The 18,407-nt window shown below is 56.0% G+C and overlaps 1 protein-coding gene across 1 annotated transcript in view; it reads right to left on the reverse strand.

Annotated features, from left to right (window-relative positions):
* Positions 1 to 18,407, reverse strand: part of zswim2 (zinc finger, SWIM-type containing 2) — a 79,282-nt gene that overhangs the window by 54,775 nt on the left and 6,100 nt on the right. Inside the window, exons 2-4 of the mRNA XM_041200253.1 lie at positions 9,941 to 10,006; positions 3,795 to 3,978; positions 133 to 209 (exon numbers count right to left, since the gene is read on the reverse strand). Coding sequence (XP_041056187.1) covers positions 133 to 209; positions 3,795 to 3,944 — 227 coding nt within the window. The 5' untranslated portion in view covers positions 3,945 to 3,978; positions 9,941 to 10,006. The remainder of the gene's footprint in view (positions 1 to 132; positions 210 to 3,794; positions 3,979 to 9,940; positions 10,007 to 18,407) is intronic.

Genomic DNA, 18,407 nt, shown 5'->3' on the forward strand with positions numbered 1-18,407 from the left:
TGAAACACGATCCAAATTATGGCGAGCAGCTTGATCTACCACCTACAAGACTCCAGACTAAAACAGTGCAGCATTCTTAAAATTCAGAAATTTGTTCCATGAATCAAAAACAGTGCAGGAAAATGAATTCACCAGCAGATGTGTTTGCAGAGGTCCTTTTCTTTGACAAAGTTGGAACAGCTGCAGTTGTGAAGATTTCCTATATTCACCTTCCAGGAAATAAAAATAATTGAAATTAGTGTAGCTCCATATTTCTACACATAGCCAGCACTATGCCTGTGCACGTAGAGTTTTGCAAATACAGATTTCTTTCTCTTTATTTCTACAGGTGGTAATTACATTGTTACTGAATCCTGACTTGTTATTTCATGACTTTAAAGTTTAAGTAATAATCTAATAACTCATTTTAAAGAAAAGAAAAATGTGTTCTCTAATTAAGTGCATTATTTACTCTTGTTTATTTGTTTAATTGTCTATGTCGTCAGCATTTTTCATATACTCTATGGGTGGAATTCTCCCATCCCTTCACCCCAGCGGGATGTTCCGGTCCTGTCAACATGAACAGGGATTTCAATGGCTTGCCAGCCCTGCTGCAGGTGAACCCACCAAGGGGGGGGGGGGGGTGGGGCTGGAAAATTCCACCCCACATTTCCAAATTTGACACCTGAGAATTGGTGAAAAAAAAAGAGATATTGTCACGGTTTTTCAGTTTACACTGATTAGGACTGATACAAGAATGCTGAATTTTAAAGGGAACAACAATTTATACTGCTTGAGAAAATAGTGCTGATTGCTTGGCAAGTGGAGTCTGACTAGTTGATGCATTGCCAGGGGGAGTGCACCAGGGAACAGTTGTCCCCCATGCTTTTATTGAATTGAGAAAGGTGAAAAAAGTACTTTGTGTGTGCAGAAGACAGGGCCACACATATGGATACATGTAGCTTAAGTGAGCCACACACTGTGCCCAACTGATAATCTTAAATTGGTTGTTAGTGTAATTTGTAACACACTCAGGATTGTTCAGCAAGTGGTGTCCAAATGCAGGATCACATCTAATGTTGACATATGGGCAGAATTTTGCTGTCGGTGAGCAGGGGCCGGGGCCCGCTCACTGACGTGTAAAATGACGCAGGATGACGTCGGGCGGAACCCCCGACATCATCCTGGCCCATTTAAATTTTCAGGAAGGCGGGCCTGCAGAAAAATCAGCTGCGGGCTCGCTGACCTGCCAATGGCCAATTGGGGCCATTGACTGGATCAATTATACAATTAAAGGACCTGCCCGTCCAACCTTAACGTTGGCGGGCAGGCCAGGAGCCCTGGTGGCAAATAGAAAAAACATGAAACCTCATCCACTGGCGGGATGAGGTTTCATGCAGGGTTTTAAAAAGTTCAATAAAGTTATTATGTAAATTATGAACATGTCCCATCTCATGTGACATTGTCATATGAGGGGGACATGTTAAGGAATTTTTTTTTCTATTTTTCATATTTTTCAAAGTTTCAGCGATCTCGCTGAGGCAGTACTTAGCCTCAGGGAGATGTGCCCTCTTTTGTGCGCATGTGCAAAAGAACGCACTCTCGCTTTTGGGGAATCCCCCCCCGATGCCCACACAGGAAGCGCATAGCACTTCCCACCGGACGTCACGCTGGGCAGGCCTTAATTGGCTCACCCACGTAAAATGGCGACAGGGCCCGCTTCTCCGGCAGGGATTGGCTCCCCGGAGATTGGGTCGGGTCTGCCCGCCCGACAGGCAGAAAATTCTGAGTTTTGTGAGCATCGGCTGGTTGAGTATGGTCAGTTCTCTGCCTGTTGCAAACAGGATGTGCTATTTGATAGGATTTTTTGTGATTGGCGCCACATCCACAAACATTCACTCCCTCCACCACCATTGCACAGTTGCAGCAGTGTGTACTGTCTAGAAGATGCACTGCAGGAATTCAGCCTTCGACAGCACCTTCAAAACCCACAATCACAAGGACAAGGGCAGCAGATAGATGGGAACACCACCACCTGGAAGTTCCTTTTCAAGTCACTCACCATCCTGACTTGGAAATATATCGCCATTCCTTCAATGCCGCTGGGTCAAAATCCTGGAACTCCCTTCCTAACAGCACTGTGGGTGTACCTACACCACATGGACTGCAGCAGTTCAAGAAGGCAGCTCACCACCAGCTTCTCAAGGGCAACTAGGGATGGGCAATAAATGCTGGCCCCGCCAGTGAAGCCCACATCCCACGAATGAATTAAAAAAAATGCAATCCATCAGTCGCTGTGATGTACAGCCTACATATCTAGAATCATATTGGTGTTGAAATTCATATACTACATAATTAATTTGTTTGGTAAGCAGAACATCTTTTTGGCTTGATGGCAGTACCCTGTTAGTGGAGAATACCAGCTATGTTTAACCCAGTATGGTGAGAATGTGGAATTCAGTATCCTTTGAAGCGGTTAAGGCAAATAGTATAAATTCATTTAAGGGGAAGTTCAATAATTACATGAGGGAGAAAGGAATAAAAGGACATGTTGATAGAGTGAGATCAATTTAGGTAAGAGGAGGCTCGTGTGGAACATAAACATGTGGCTTGTTTCTGTTCTGTAAAATTCTATTTCATTCTATCCAAATTATCGATCTACTGCCATTCTTGCAGATCCAAGATAAGCAATTCATTTTCATTTATTAAAACTAGAGGATAAATATTCCAAAGTACTCCAAGCTAATATAAAAAATATCTCTTGTGAATTGCACCATGAAAAGTGACATTCACCTCATAGACATAACACACTAAGATATCCTTCTTCAATGCCTGGTAGAATGGATGGGCTGTCTGTTCAATTTTCATTCCATTAATTTAATTTGATTGAAATTATTCAGACCAACGCTGAAAGAGCACTGACAAACAGCTCGCTGATAATAGAAGGGACGACAAATCTGGCAGCTCCTGAAAAGCTGAGCTGAAAATGATTGTTTAAAGTGAGGGAGAGGGAGACAATCCCTCATTGGCAGTCATAGAGGGACTGAAAGAGAGTGAGAAATTTTTTGTGCAGTCAAGTTCAGCCACAACTGTTTTTGCCACATTTTTAGTGTAGCCTCTCGGACCCATTAATAACACTGGATTGGGCTGCTCAAAAATTGCTGCAAGACAAGACACTGGTAGGAACAAGGCAGATAGATCCATGCTGCGATTTTTGTCCCACTACTGTTCTGCATCTGCTAAAAAATGGGAACAAAAATCAGCTCCATGCACTCTAACAATGGAATTACAGGAATTCAAACCTTTGGTTAAACATAAGATTTCTACGCTACTGGGAATGCAATAATTCCATACGTATTTTTTGCTATATGTACGTGTAAAATCTATGCTCTTATCAACTGGGACCAATAAAGAGGTCCCACTTCTTGTGAACCCTGAATGCAAAGCCATCCTGAATTTATTTCATGCTCTGGCAATCTCATCTCTATGAAAAGGATGAATAACAATTTGGGGACTAGAAATGGAATGAATTAGCCAGTCTAACTACTGTCTCAGGACCTTTACATCTGAAATGTTCTTGACAAAGGCAAAGAATAAAATACAACTCTGAGGAAGATTTTGTGTTATGGGCAGTGGTAAACATGGAAGTGTAAACTTTTGCTTGAGTTTTATGCTTTTGTATAAGTAATGAAAACAACATATGATTCTCTAAATTTCAAAGCTGAAGAAATGCTGAGAACTTTCATTGCTAAAAATTAAATAATGGAACCAGTTCCAAATAAAAACAGAACTCTTCTTAATTTTTGCATACTTACTTTAAAATATTTAGCTACACCCTCTTCTTTAAGAAGAAATCCAACTGGACCTAATTCTCTCAGAATGTATATTGTTGTATTGAGGGCTTGATCTTGATGCCAGCTAACTAAATCAGTAGCACTTCTTCTCAACGGAGCTGCTCGTGCCATGTTGCGAAAGTAAGGCTCAGGTAACCTCAAGTACCTAAAGAAAATGATATAAATGGTGAAACTATACACCTCAGGCTCATATGTCTGTTAATTCTTTTTAACTTGCAGCAAAGGTTCAGAGTGGTTTATTTAAATGTTATTAATCAAGTTGTATCTTGAGTGGTGTATACAATTTTCTATAGATACCACCTTGAGTTCCAAGGCATCAGTCACTTCATAAGTCATAATTTTATTTTCATACTGTCCTTTATCTACTTGCACAGTAATGTATCGTTCGGGTGGAACAGTAGTACCTTTTTAACGTGAATATGTTCTTGGATATGTTCTCATGTGACTCCTCAAATTTTCCCTCAGTAATTGACTGAAAAGTCACTGAAAGATAAGGCCTCATAGCAATTGATAAGCTGCTTTATTTTGCAACAAGGTGAGTCTATAGAATAGCAGTTGTCATTAGACTCACTTAATTCAATAAGTACACATTATTTTTGTGTAATAGCACAAAATAAAGAATATGCCACACTTCTCAAATCTGCGAGTTAAACAATATAACTTCCAATTGTCCAAAGCTTTTCTATCCTCTTACTCTATGAAGGCCTTGAGGCTTTCTCTTTAGAACTGTGACTGACTGATTTGATATCCTTAAATTGGACAAAAGATTCTAACTGCAGCATACAGAATGATTTGTCTATGTTTACAATTACCTCTTTGTTTTTGTATTCTAGCCTCACTTATAAAGCTAGGATCACTTTTTTTTAAATAAACAAATTTATGAGTTTAAAAATATAGATAAAAACAAAAAACTGCAGATGCTGGAAATCCAAAACAAAAACAGAATTACCTGGAAAAACTCAGCAGGTCTGGCAGCATTGGAGGAGAAGAAAACAGTTGATGTTTGAGTCCTCATGACCCTTCAACAGAACTGAGTGAATCTATGGAGAGGAGTGAAATATAAGCTGGCGTAAGGTGGGTGGATGGGGGGGGTGGGGGGGGGGGGGGTGTTGGATGGGGGGAGAGAAGTGGAGGGGGAGTGGTGTGGTTGTAGGGACAAGCAAGCAGTGATAGGAGCAGATAATCAAAAGATGTCAGACAAAAGAACAAAAGAACACAGACGTTGAACGTGGTGATATTATCTAAACGTATGTGCTAATTAAGAATGGATGGTAGGGCACTCAAGGCACAGCTCTAGTGGGGGTGGGGTGGAAAGGCTAGCAGGGCATAAAAGATTTAAAAATAATGGAAATAGGTGGGAAAAGAAAAATCTATATAAATTATTGGAAAAAAACAAAAGGAAGGGGGAAGAAACAGAAAGGGGGTGGGGATGGAGGAGGGAGTTCAAGAGCTAAAGTTGTTGAATTCAATATTCAGTCCGGAAGGCTGTAAAGTGCCTAGTCGGAAGATGAGGTCCTTTTTCTCCAGTTTGCGTTGAGCTTCACTGGAACAATGCAGCAAGCCAAGGACAGACATGTGGGCAAGAGAGCAGGGTGGAGTGTTAAAATGGCAAGCGACAGGGAGGTTTGGGTCATTCTTGCGGACAGACCGCAGGTGTTCTGCAAAGCGGTCGCCCAGTTTACGTTTGGTCTCTCCAATGTAGAGGAGGCCGCATTGGGAGCAACGAATGCAGTAGACTAAGTTGGGGGAAATGCAAGTGAAATGCTGCTTCACGTGAAAGGAGTGTTTAATGGAGTAAATTTCTGCTCATCCAGCGCTGGATGTTGGACAAAAAGGCTGAAAATTTAGCAGCAGTGGAAGAGTCAAAGGTATTGGTGGTGATGTTGTGTTAGTTTCCACATTGCACACATTTCAGCAAATTGCACTGGAAATTACACTTTTTTCCCCCAAGTGAAAATTGTATAACTGCAAACATAAAATCTTCCATAAAACAGTGTAAACAAGCAGTGCTTTAGATCATTCTTCCTTGTATTTTTCCCTTGCATCAAAACATATTCATTGATAATAAGAGCAGTAACCTGGCACAGTTTTGTTAATAAGCTAAAAATGAGTTTATCACGGAAAAATAAGCATTTTTAATAAGAGTGTCTAGACTACCAACTGTGAGTAACCTGATATAAAATCACTGAACATTATTTCAAATAACTATTCTGAACAAATGATTGGTTTCATTGGCGTACACTAATCAATTTTGTAGTGAATTAATTTTTAAAATTTCAAAATTTTAAAATATGCCTAATGGTGGCCGGATGCCTAGGAGAAAAGCTCAACTTGAAGAAATGTCGCAAAAGTGATCAATCAGCTGAAACTCGTCACGTTCATTATTTTGATCTGGGGCAAGGCAGTTTTGTGAGTCGGGCAGGATTCCAACATGATATTTTTTAACCCAATGCTCACTGCAAAAACTCAATTAATGCTAGACATGCCTTGCATTCAATATTCTGCTGGCATTTGCGTATTCTCTTAACTAAGATATGCATTTTCACCTAAGGATGGTGCTGCAGCAATAGGTGTCCCATCATCCTCTTTCCCCTCCCCTCTCCTCTCCCCACTCCCCCACTCCCTCCTCCAGCTTTTCCCTCCCGTCTCCCCTCTCGCCTCTCCTCCTTCCCAACCTCTCTCCCCCTTCCCCATCCTCTCACCAAAATTCCCGCCTCCCCTCCCCTCTCCCTCCTCCTCTTGCCACCTTTCTCTCCCCTCCCCCCTCCACTCACTCCCTCTTGCCCTCACTCTCTCCCCTCCCCCACCCCCCAACCCCTCCCCTCAACCCACCTTTCTCCCATCCCCTCTCTCCTCCACAACCAATCTTTCTCCCGCTCCCCTCCCACCTCTCTCACCCCTCCTCCTCCCTCTCCCTTCTTCCCCTCTTTCTCCCCGTTCTCCCACTCCCCATCACCCCCCTCTCCCCTCAACTTTCCTACCATCCCTCCTCTCTCCCCCTTCCCGTTCCCCCTCTCCTCCCCTCTTCCCCTTTCCTCCCTCCCCTCCTCTCTTTCCCCTCCGTCCCCTCCACTCTTCCCTCTCCCTCCCCTCCACTCTTTCCCCTCTCTCCCCTCCCCCTCTTCCGCACTCCCCCCTCCTCCCCCCAACTCCCCTCTTCCCGCCCTCTCCCACCTCCCCTCTTCCCCCTCGCTCCCTCCCCTCCCTCCCCATCTCTCCCCCTTGCCCCCTCTCTCTTCCCATCCTTCCCCCTTCCCTCTCCCCTTTCCCCCTTCCCCTACTCTGCTCTATCCCCTCCCCCAACTCTTCTCTCCCCCTCCCCCAACTCTTCTCTCCCCCTCCCCCCACTCCTCTCTACCCCTCCCCCACACCTCACTCTCCCCTCCTCTCTCCTTCCCTACTCGTCTCCCCCATTCCCCCTCCCCCAACTCTCTCTGCACACTCTCCCCCTTCCCCCCTCATCTCTCCCCACCTCATCCCTCCTCTTCCCCCTCATCCCCCATTCCCCCCTCCCCTCATCCCTCCCCTACCCTCATTCCTCCTTCCCCCTCAACGCCCTTCCCCTATTCCACTCCCTCTTCAATCACCTCTCCCCTCATCCCCCCCCTTTTCCTCCCTCCCTCACCCCCTTCCCCCTTCCCCCCTCACGCCCCTTCCCCCCTCTCCCTTCTTACTCTCTCCCCCCCCCCCCCACATCTCTCCCCAACTTTCCTGCCCCTCCGTTCTCCCCTACTCCCTTCTCTCTCCCACCTCTCCCCCTTGCATCTCCTCCCTCCCCATCCCACCTATCCCTATCCCCCTCCCCCTTCTCCCTCCCATCAATCCCCCTCCCGTCCCATCTCCACCCTCCCTTCCCTCGCCCCCTCCCCTTTCTCTCCCCTCCCCATCCCCTTTCTCTTCCCTCCCCATAGTCTATCCACACTCCCCACATTCTCTCCCCCTACCCCCAACCCTCTCCCCACTCCTCTCTCTCTCTCCCCCTCCCCCACTCTCTTCCCATTCCTCTCTCCCCCATCCCCCACTCCTCTCTCCCCCCTCACCCACTCTCTCCCCCTACCCCCACTCTCTCCCCCTCCGCCCACTCCTCCCATTTTCTCCCCCATTCCTCTCTCCCCCCTTTCCACCACTCTCTCCGCCTCCCCTCTCCCCCCTCAGCCCCACTTTCACTCCCGCTCTCCCCACTTGCTCTCCCTCCCAACTCAACCTCCCTCTCCCCCACTCGCCCTCCCTCTCCCCTCCATCTCCCCTCTCCCCACTCCTCTGCACTCTTCTACCCCCTCCCCCACACTTCTCTCTCCCCCTCCACCCACCCCCTCCCCATTCCTCTCTCCCCACACTCCTTCCCCACTCCTCTCTACCCCTCCCTCCTCGTTCCTCTCTCCCTCTCCCCCCATTCCCTTCCAACTCCTCTCTCCCCAACCCCCAATCCCTCCCCCTCCTCTCTCCCCCTACCCTGCTACTCTCTCCTACCGCCCCCTGCTCCTCTCTCCCCCCTCCACCTTCTCTCTCCCCCCAACCCTCTCTCTCCCCCTCCCCCCACTCCTCTCTCCCCGTCCCCTTCCCCTTCCCCCCACCTCTCCTTCCCCATTCCTCTCCCCCCATTCCTTCCCCACTCCTCTCTCCCCCTCCCCCCGCTCCTCTCCCCCACACCCTCCCCCCGCTCCTCTCACTCCCCCTCCCCATAGTCCCTCCCCATTCACTCCCTCCCCACTCCTTTCTCCCACCCACTCCGTCCCCACTCCTCCCTCCACTCCTACCCCCACCCCGCTCCTCTCTCCCCCGTTCCCCACCCCCTTCCCATCCCGCCTCTCCCTCCCTGCTCTCCCCATCTCCCTCCCGCCTCCCCCCTCACCCCACTCTGCACCCTCTACCCCCTTCCCCCCTCATATTCCACTCCTCCCCCTCCTCTCTCCCCCCTCCCCCTGCACCTCTCTCTCCCCCTCCCCCCGCTCCTCTCTCTCCCCCTCCCCCTCTCCCCCACGCCCTCCCCACTCCTCTCTCCCCCTCCCCCCACCTCTCTCCCCCCCTCCCCCTCTCTCTCCCCACTCCTCTCTCCCCCCTCCCCCCACTCCTCTCTCTCCCCCTCCCCATTCCTCTCTCCCCCTCCCCATTCCTCTCACCCCCTCCCCACTCCTCTCTCTCCCCCTCCCCTCTCCTCTCTCCCCCTTCCCCAGACTCCTCTCTCCACACCTCCCCCAACTTCCCCCACTCCTCTATCCCTCCCCTTTTCCCCTTCTCCCCTTTCCCCCTCTCCCCTTTTCCCCCCTCCCCCTTCCCGCCACTCTTCTCTTCTCTCCCCCTTCCCCCCACTCCTCTCTCACCCCTCCTCCACTCCTCGCTCTCCCCTCCTCTTTCTCCCGCTCCCCCACTGCCTCGCCACTCCTCTGCCCCCATTCCCCCTCCCCCCACTCTCTCTGCACCCTCTTCCCCTCCCCACCTCATCCCTCCCCTTCCCCCTCCCCTCACCCCCCTTTCCCCCCCCCCATCATCCCACCTCTCCCCTCATTCCTCCTTCCCCCTCATCCCCCCTTCCCCTATTCCACGCCCTCTCCCCTCACCGGTACCTGTATTTCTACGTCAATTTGTTGTATAGATGTCAAGAGTTTAGTGTACTTGAGATTCACACGGCCTCAGTCTTATTTCTGCCCATTATGTTTTGTTTGTGCACTTTTGGACTTTGGTAACTGATCTGCTAAGCAGCCTTTTGTGACTGCAGAGGTTCCATCTTAGGAGACAGAAGGTAAAACTACTGTGCTTTTGTTCGATTTTGGCAGTGAAGTGTATGTGTGGCATGGAAAAGAGGTCACACTCGCACAGGGAGAAGTGGCATCCCAATTGGCAAAACATTTATGGAATGGTACCTTTGACTACACAAACTGTGACATCAACCCTTTAGATCCAGGCGAATGCAATCCTTTGATACCAAGGAAAGGTCAAGGTTGTCCTGATTGGGCAATTTTTGGCAGGCTGACAGAGCATAATGAAACTATTTTGCTTAATGAAAAGTTCCTGGACTGGCTAGAATCAAAGAAGCCCTCACAAAAAACTGGAGTTGAAGAGGAGCAGAAGCAGGAGCATGCGATTGGTCTTAAACCATATGATGTTACCTTGATGATTCCTCAGTCTTCAGCCACCGTTGGGACAACACTAGATGGATTAAATATTGGACGTGGCTACGGAATAGTGGAGGGAGAAGATGGAAGGCAGTATGAGATCATCAGCCTCTCAGTTGATGTATGGCTTCTCCCCTCATCCCCCACTTCCCCCTTCCCCCCTCTCCCCTCATCCTCCCCTTACCCCCTCATGCCTTCTTCCCCCCTCTCCCCTCATCCGCCCCTCTCCCCTTCTCCTCCCTCTCTCCCCCTCCCCTCTCCCCATCTCTCTTCTCTCCACTCTCTACTCTCCCCCTCTCCCCACCTCTCTCCCCCTCCCCTCTCATCACCCCCTCTCCCGCCCTTCCCACTCCTCTCTTCCCAACTTTCCTGCCTCCCCCCCTTCCCACTCTCTCCCCCCTCCCCTCTCCCCATCTCTCCCCAACTTTCCTGCCTCCCCTCCCCCCATTCCCTTCTCTCTCCCACCTCTCCCCCTTGCAACTCCTCCCTCCCCATCCCACCTATCCCCCTCCCCCTCCCCTTCTCTCTCGCAAATATCCCCATCCCGTCACATCTCCACCCTCCCTTCCCTCTCCCCCTCACCCATCCATGCTCTCTCCCCTCCCCACTCTCTCCCTACTCCTCACACTCTCTCCCCACTCCCCACACTCTCTCCCCCACCCCCAACTCTCTCCCCGGTCCTCCCTCCCCGCCCCCCCCCCCCCCAGTCCTCTCTACCCACATCCACCCACTCTTTCCCCACACCTCTCATCCCGTTCCCCCACACTCTCCCCATTCCTCTCTCCCCAACCCCCACTCCTCTCTCTCCACTCCACCAATCTCTCCCCCTCCCCAACTCTCTCCCCCCATTTTCTCCCCCATTCCTCTCTCCCCACTTTCCACCACTCTCTCCCCCTCCCTTCTCCCCCCTCAGCCCCACTCTCACTCACCGTCCCCCACTCACTCATCCTCTCTCCCACTCGCCCTCCCTCTCTCCTCCGTCTCCCCTCTCACCATTCCTCTCTACCCCCTCCCCCGCACTCTTCTCCCCCCTCCACCCACCTCCTCCCCTCTCCTCTCCCTTCTGCCCCCACTCCTTCCCCACTCCTCTCTCCCCCCCACTACTTTCTCCCCCTCCCCACTCCCTCCTCACTACTCTCTCCCCCTCCTCCACTACCTCCTCACTCCTCTCCCGCTCCCCCCACTCCCTTCCAACTCCTCTCTCCCCAACCTCTACTCCCTGTCCACTCCTCTCTCCCCCTCCCCCCACTCCTCTCTCCCCATCTCCCCTCCTCTCTCACCCTCCCCCACTACTCTCTCCCAGCTTCCCCTGCTCCTCTCTCCCCACCTGCCCCCACTCCTCTCTCTCCCCTCCTCTCACCCCTCCCCTTCCCCCCACTTCTCACTCCCCACTCCTCTCCCCACACTCCCTCCCCCTCCTTCCCCACTCCTCTCTCCCCCTCCCCTCTTGCTCCCCCTCCCCTCCCCACTCCTCTCACCCCTCCCCCACTCCTCTTACCCTCTCCTCGCACTCCTCTTGCTCCCCCTCCCCACACTCCCTCCCCACTCCTCTCTACCCCTCCCCCCACTCCCTCCCCACTCCTCTCCCCCCAATTCCCTCCCCACTCCTTTCTCCATCCCTATCCCTGCTCCCCCAGCTCGCACCTCTCTCCCCCGTCCCCCTCCCCCCATCCCGCCTCCCCCTCACCCCACTCTCTATGCACCCTCTACCCACTTCCCCCCTCATATCCCACTCCTTCCCCCTCCTGTCTAACCCCCTCCCCCACTCCTCTCTCTCCCCCCACCATCGTCTCTCTCCCCCTCCCCCGACTCCTCTCTCTCCCCCTCCCTGCATGCCCTCCCCACTCCTCTCTCTCCCCCTCCCAACTCTTCTCTCCCACTCCCCCCTCTCCCTTCCCACTCCTCTCTCTCCCTCTCCCCATTCCTCTATCCCCCTCCCTACTCCTCTCCATCCCCCACCCCACTCCTCTCTCTCCCCCTCCCCCCACTCCTCTCTCTCCCCCTCCTCTCTCTCCCGCTTCCCCTCGCCCTCCCCACTCCTCTCTCCCCTCCCTACCTACCCCTCTTTCTCCCCCTCCCCACACACCCTCCCCACTCCTCTCTCCACCCTCCCCCTCCCCATCCCCACTCCTCTCTCTCACCCTCCCCACCTCTCTCACCCTCCTCACTCCTCTCACTACCCCTCCCCATTCCACTCTCCCCCTCCTCACTCCTCTCTCTCCCCCTCCCCCAGACTCCTCTCTCCACGCCTCCCCCAACTCATCTATCCCCCGACTCCCCATCCACCGTCTCCCCCCCTACCCATCCTCCCCATCTCCCACTCCTCCCCACCGCCGCTGTCCCCTCTCCCCTCTCCCCCCATTCTCCACGCACCCTCTACCCCCTTCACCCCGTCTTCTCTCCGCTCCCCTCATCCCCCTTCCCCCTCATCCCACATTACCCCCAGTCATCCATCTCCCTGCACCCCCTTCCCCCCTCTCCCCTCATCCCCCCTTTCCCCTTATACCCCCCATCTCCCCTCAACCCCCTCTTCCTCTCCCCTCATGCCCCCTTCCCCATCTCCTCCCTTCCCCCTCCCCTCACCCCCTTCCCTTCACCACTTCACCCTCCCCCTCCCCTACTCTCTTCTCCTTCTCTCCTCACCACCTACCCTTCAACCCCTCTCCTCTCAACCCCTTTTCCCCTTCTCCCCTCAACCCCTTCCCCTCTCCCCTCATCCACCTCATCCCCCCTCCTCATCGCCCCTCTCCCCACTTCCTCCCTCATCCCCTCTCTCCCTCCTTCCCCTGTCATCCCCACTCTCCCCTCTCTCTCCCTCCCCTTTTCCCCCTCTCCCCCTCCCCTCCACTCTTCACTCCCCCTTACCTCCACTCCTCTCTCCCCTCACTCCTCTCTCACCCCTACTCCCACTCCTCGCTCTCCCCCGCACCCCCACTCCCTCCCCACTCCTCTACCCCCATTCTTCCTCCCCCAGTCTCTCTGCATCCTCTTCCCCTTTCCCACTCATCCCTCCCCACCTCATCCCTCCCCTTCCCCCCTCTCCCCTCATCCCCCTTCTCCTCTCCCCTCACCCCCTTCCCTCATTCCCATTCCCCTCTCTCCTCTCATCCCCCTTCCCCCTCTCCCCTCATCCCCTTCCCCCCCTCATCTCCTTCCCCTCATCACCCCTCCCCCTCTCTCCACTCATCCCCCTCCCCCTGCCAACCTCCCTGCTTCCCCTCATCTCCCCCATACAACCTTGCCCTCATCCTCCCCTCTCCTCTCATATACCCGCTGCCCCACATAGCCCCTCCTTCCCCTCCCCTCACATCCACCCTTCCCCTCCCCACACATCCCCCCTTCCTCTCCCCTCATTCCCCCCTTCCCCACCCCTCAAATCTCCTCCTCCTCCCCTCACATCCCCCTTCCCCTCCCCTCACATCCCCGCCCCTCACATCCCCCCTTCCACTCCCCTCATATCCTCCCTTCCCCTCCCCTCCTCTCCTTACCCACCCCTCCCATACCCTCAAATCCCCCTTCCTCTCCCCTCACATCCACCCCTTCCCCTTCCTCTCCCCTCACATCCCTCCCTTCCGCTCCCGACATCCCTACCTTCCCTTCCCCTCACATTCCCCCTTCCCCTCCCCTCACATCCATCTCTTCCCCTTCCTCTCCCCTCACATCCAGCCCTTCCCCTACCCTCACATCCCCTTCCCCTCCCCTCACAGCCCCTTCCCCTCCCCTCATATCCCCCTCCCCTTCCCTCATATCCCCCTTCTCCTCCCCTCACCTCATCTCCCCCTCCCCTCATCTCCACCCTCACCTCATCTCCGCCTCTCCTCATCTCTCCTTCCCTCATCTCTCCCCTGATCCCCCTGCCAACCTCCCCTCATCTCCCACCCTCCCCTACCCCCTCCCCTCAACACCCCGCTGATCCCCCTGCCGCCTCCCATTATCTTCCACCCTCCCCTCCCCCTCCCCTCATCTCACCCCTCCCCCTCCCCACATCTTCCCCCTCCCTTCATCTCCCCCATTTCCTCCCTCGCCTCTCCTCATCTCCCCCCTCATCTGCTCTCCCGCTTCCCCCCATCGCCCCGCTCATCTCCTCCCCCGCCTCCCCTCATCTCACCCATCAACCCTCATCTCCCCCTCCCTCCTCTCCTCCCCCCTCATCTCCACCCCTCCCCTCATCTCCCCCCTCCCCGCAACTCCCCCCTCGCCTCATCTCCCCCCTCATCCCCTCGCCCCCCAACCCCTCATCTCCCCCTCATCCCCCCACCCCCTCCCCTCACCCTTATCTCCCCTTCCCATCCCCTCACATCCCCCCATCCCCTCCCCTCACATCTCCTTCTTCCCCTCCCATCACATCCCCCCTTCCCTTCCCCTCACATCCCCCTCTTCCCCTCCCCTCACATCCCCCCTTCACCGCCCCTCCTCTCCTTACCCTCCCCTCCCATACCCTCAAATCCCCCTTCCCCTCCCCTCACTACCCCCTTCCACTCCATTCCCCTCACAACCCTCCTTCCCCTCCCCTCACACCCCCCTTCCCCTCCCCTCACAGCCACCCCTTCCCCTTCCCCTCCCCTGACATCCCTCCCTTCCCTTCCCCTCACATTCCCCCCTTCCCCTCCCCTCAGGTCCCCCCTTCCCCTCCCCTCCTCTCCTTAACCTCTCCTCCCATACCCCCAAATCCCCCTTCTGCTCCCCTCCCCTCACTACCCCCTTCCACTCCACTCATATCCCTCCTTCCCCTCCCCTCACACCCCCCTTCCCCTCCACTCACAGCCACCCCTTCCCCTCCCCTGACATCCCTCCCTTCCCCACCCCTCACATCCCCTCCTGCCCCTCCCCTCACATCCCCCCTTCCCCTCCCCTCATCTCCCCCCTCCCCAACTCATCTCCGCATCACCCCTAATCTCTCCCTCCCCATATCTTCCCCCCTGTCCGCCCCTCATTTCCCCCATCCCCTCATCTCTCCCTCTCCTCCCCTCATCTCCCCCTCCCATCCCCTCCCCTCATATCCCCCTACCCTCCCCCCTCATCTCTACCCTCCCCCCTCATATCCCCCTACCCCTCCCCTCATCTCCCCCCTCCATGCTCATCTCCACCCTCCCCTCTCATCTCCCTCTCACCACATCTCCCCCTCGCCCCACCTCCTCCCTCCTCTCCCCTCCCCACATCTCCCCCTCCTCTCATCTCCCCCACTCCCCCTCCCCTCCCCCTCATCTCCCACCCTCCCCCATTTCCCCCTACCCCCTCCCCTCCCCATATCTTGCCCCCACTCATCTCTCTCCCTCCCCTCATCTGCCCCTCCTCTCATCTCCCCTCCCCTCAGCTCCCCCTCCACATCTCCCACCTCCCCTCATCCCCCACTCCCCCTCATCTCCCCTTCCCCTCCTCCCCTCATCTCTGCCCCTTCCCACCCTTAACTCCCCCTCCCCTTATCTCCCCCCTCATCCTCCCTGCCCACCTCCCCTCATCTCCCTCCTCTCCTCATCTCCTGCTCCCCGCCCCCCTCATCTTCCACCTCCCTCTCCCTCATCTCCCTCTCCCCCGATTTCCTCCCTCTGCCCCTCCCCTCATCTGCCCCCCACCCCTAATCTCCCCACTCCCCCCTCCCCTCATTTTCCCCTCATCTCCATCCCTCCCTTCATCTCCCCCACCCCCTCCCCTCATCTCCTCCCTCCCTTCATCTCCCCTCTCCCCTCATCTTCCCCCTCCCCTCATCTTCACCCAACCCTCTCCCCTCATCTGCCCCCTCCCCCTCATCTCCCCTCCCTCCACTCATCACCCCCTCCCCCTCCCCTCATCTCCACCTCCCCCTCCCCTCATTTCCCCATCCACTACCCTCATCATCCCCTCCCCTCCCCTCATCTCCCCCTCCCCTCCCTTCATCCCCCCTCCCCTCCCCTCATCTCCCTCCCCCCTCCCCTCACCTCCGCCATCCTCCCCTCATCTCCCCCTCTCTCCCTTCATCTCGCCCTCCCCCTCTCTCCCCTTATCTGCCCCACTCCCCTCCCCTCATCTCCCTGCTGCCCTCTCCTCCCCCTCCCCCATCTCCCATTCCCCTCATCTCCCCCCTCCGCTCCCCTCATCTCCCCCTCCCCCCATTTCCCCTCCCCTCCCCAATCTCCTCCCTCCCCTCTCCCTCACCTCATCTGCCCCCCCACCCCCAATCTCCCCACTCCCCCTCCCCTCAACTTCCCCCCTCATCTCCCTCCCTCCCCTCATCTCCCGCACCCCCCTCCCCTCATCTCCCTCTCCCCTCATCTCCCCCTCTCCTCATCTCCTCCCTCCACTCATCTCCCCTCTCCCGGTCCCCTCATCTCCCCCTCCCCTCATCTCTGCCCCCTCCACCCTCCCCTCATATCCACCCACTCCCACTCCCCTCATCTCCCCCTTCTCCCCTCCCCACATCCCCTCCCTTCTTCTCCCCCTCCCCGTCCCCTCATTTCCCACTCCCCTACCCTCCCCTCATCTCACCCCTCCACTCCCCCATCCTCCCTGTCACCTCCCCCTCCCCTCCCCCATCTCCCCTCTCACATCCCCCCTCCCTCCCCTCCCCTCATCTCCCCTACCCCACCCTCCATCTGCCCTCATCTCCCCCCTCCCCTTCCCTCATCTCCCCCATTCCATCATCTCGCCCCTCCCCCTCATCTCCCCCCTCACCCCTCATCTCCCCCCTCACCCCTCATCTCCCCCCTCACCCCTCATCTCCCCCTTCCCTCGCCCTCCCTTCATCTCACCCTCCCGTCATCTTCCCTCTCCCCTCCACTCATCTCCCCTCCCCTCATCTCTCCCTCACCTTCCCTCATCTTCCCCCTCCCTCCCCTCATCTCCCCCTCACATCCCCTCTCCTCAACTCCCCCACCCATCCCCTCATCTCCCCATCTCCCCCCATCATCTCCCACTCTCCCTCATCTCCCCCTCCCTCATCTTCCACCTCCCTTCCCCCCTTCATCTCCCCCTCCCCTGTACTCACCACCCCTCAGCCCCTCCCATCTACCCCCTCCCCTCATCTCCGCCCACTCCATCCTCCCCTCATCTCCCCACTCCCCTTATCTCTGCCCAACCACCTCCCCTCATCTGCCCCCTCCCCCTCATCTCCCCCTCCCTTCCCTCCATGCATCATCCCCTCCTCTCATCTCCACCTCCCTCTCCCCTCATCTCCCCCTCCCCTCCCCTCATCTCCCGGCCCCTCCCCCTCCTCTCCCCTCATCTCCCTCCTCATCAGCCCCTGCCCTCCCCCTCATTTCCCCCTCCCCCTCATCTCCCCTCTCATCCCTCCCCTCATCTCACCCCTCCCCTCATCTCCCCCTCACCTCCCCGTCACCTCCCCCTCCGCTCCACCATCTCCCCTCTCACATCCCCCCTCCCTCCCCTCCCCTCATCTCCCCTCCCCCACCCTCCATCTCCCATCTCCCTCCTCCCCTTCCCTCATCTCCCCCATTCCATCATCTCGCCCCTCCCCCTCATCTCCCCCCTCACGCCTCATCTCCCCCTTCACCCCTCATCTCCCCCCTCGCCCCCCCTTCATCTCACCCTCCCCTCATCTTCCCTCTCCCCTCCACTCATCTCCCCTCCCCTCATTTCTCCCTCACCTTCCCTCGTCTACCCCCTCCCCTCCCCTCATCTCCCCCTCACATCCCCTCCCCTCAACTCCCCCACCCATCCCCTCATCTCCCCCATCTCCCCCCATCATCTCCCCACTCCTCCCCTCATCTCCGCTCTCCCCCTCATCTCCCCCTCCCTCCTCATCTTCCACCTCCCTTCCCCCCTCATCTCCCCCTCCCCTGTACTCACCACCCCTCAGCCCCTCCCATCTCCCCCCACCCCTCATCTCCGCCCACTCCACCCTCCCCTCATCTCCCCACTCCACTCATCTCCACCCAACCACCTCCCCTCATCTGCCCCCTCCCCCCTCATCTCCCCCTCCCTTCCCTCCACACATCATCCCCTCCCCTCATCTCCACCTCCCCCCTCCCCTCATCTCCCCCTCCCCTCCCCTCATCTCCCGGCCCCTCCCCCTCCTCTCCCCTCATCTCCCTCCTCATCAGCCCCTGCCCTCCCTCTCATTTCCCCCTCCCCCTCATCTCCCCTCTCATCCCCCCCTCAGCTCCCCCCTCCCCTCCACTCATCTCCCCCTCCACTCCCCTCATCATCCCCTCCCCTCATCTCCCCCTTCCTTCATCTTACCCCTCCCCTCCCCTCATCTCCCCCTCCCCTCCCCTCATCTCCCCTTATCCTCCCCTCATCTCCCCCCTCCCCTCCCCTCTCCTCAACTGCCCCCTCCCCTCCCTTCATCTCCCCCTCCGCTCATCTCCACCATCCTCCCCTCATCTCCCCCCTCCCCTACACCCCTCTCTCCCCTCATCTTCCCCCTTCCCCTCCCCTCATCTTCCCCGCTCCCCTCCCCACATCTCCCCTGCCCTCCCCTCAACTCCCCCTCCTCTCCCCTCATCTCCCCCTCCCTTCATCTCCC

The sequence above is a fragment of the Carcharodon carcharias genome, chromosome 12 (assembly GCF_017639515.1).
Source record: "Carcharodon carcharias isolate sCarCar2 chromosome 12, sCarCar2.pri, whole genome shotgun sequence".
NCBI lineage: Eukaryota > Metazoa > Chordata > Chondrichthyes > Lamniformes > Lamnidae > Carcharodon > Carcharodon carcharias.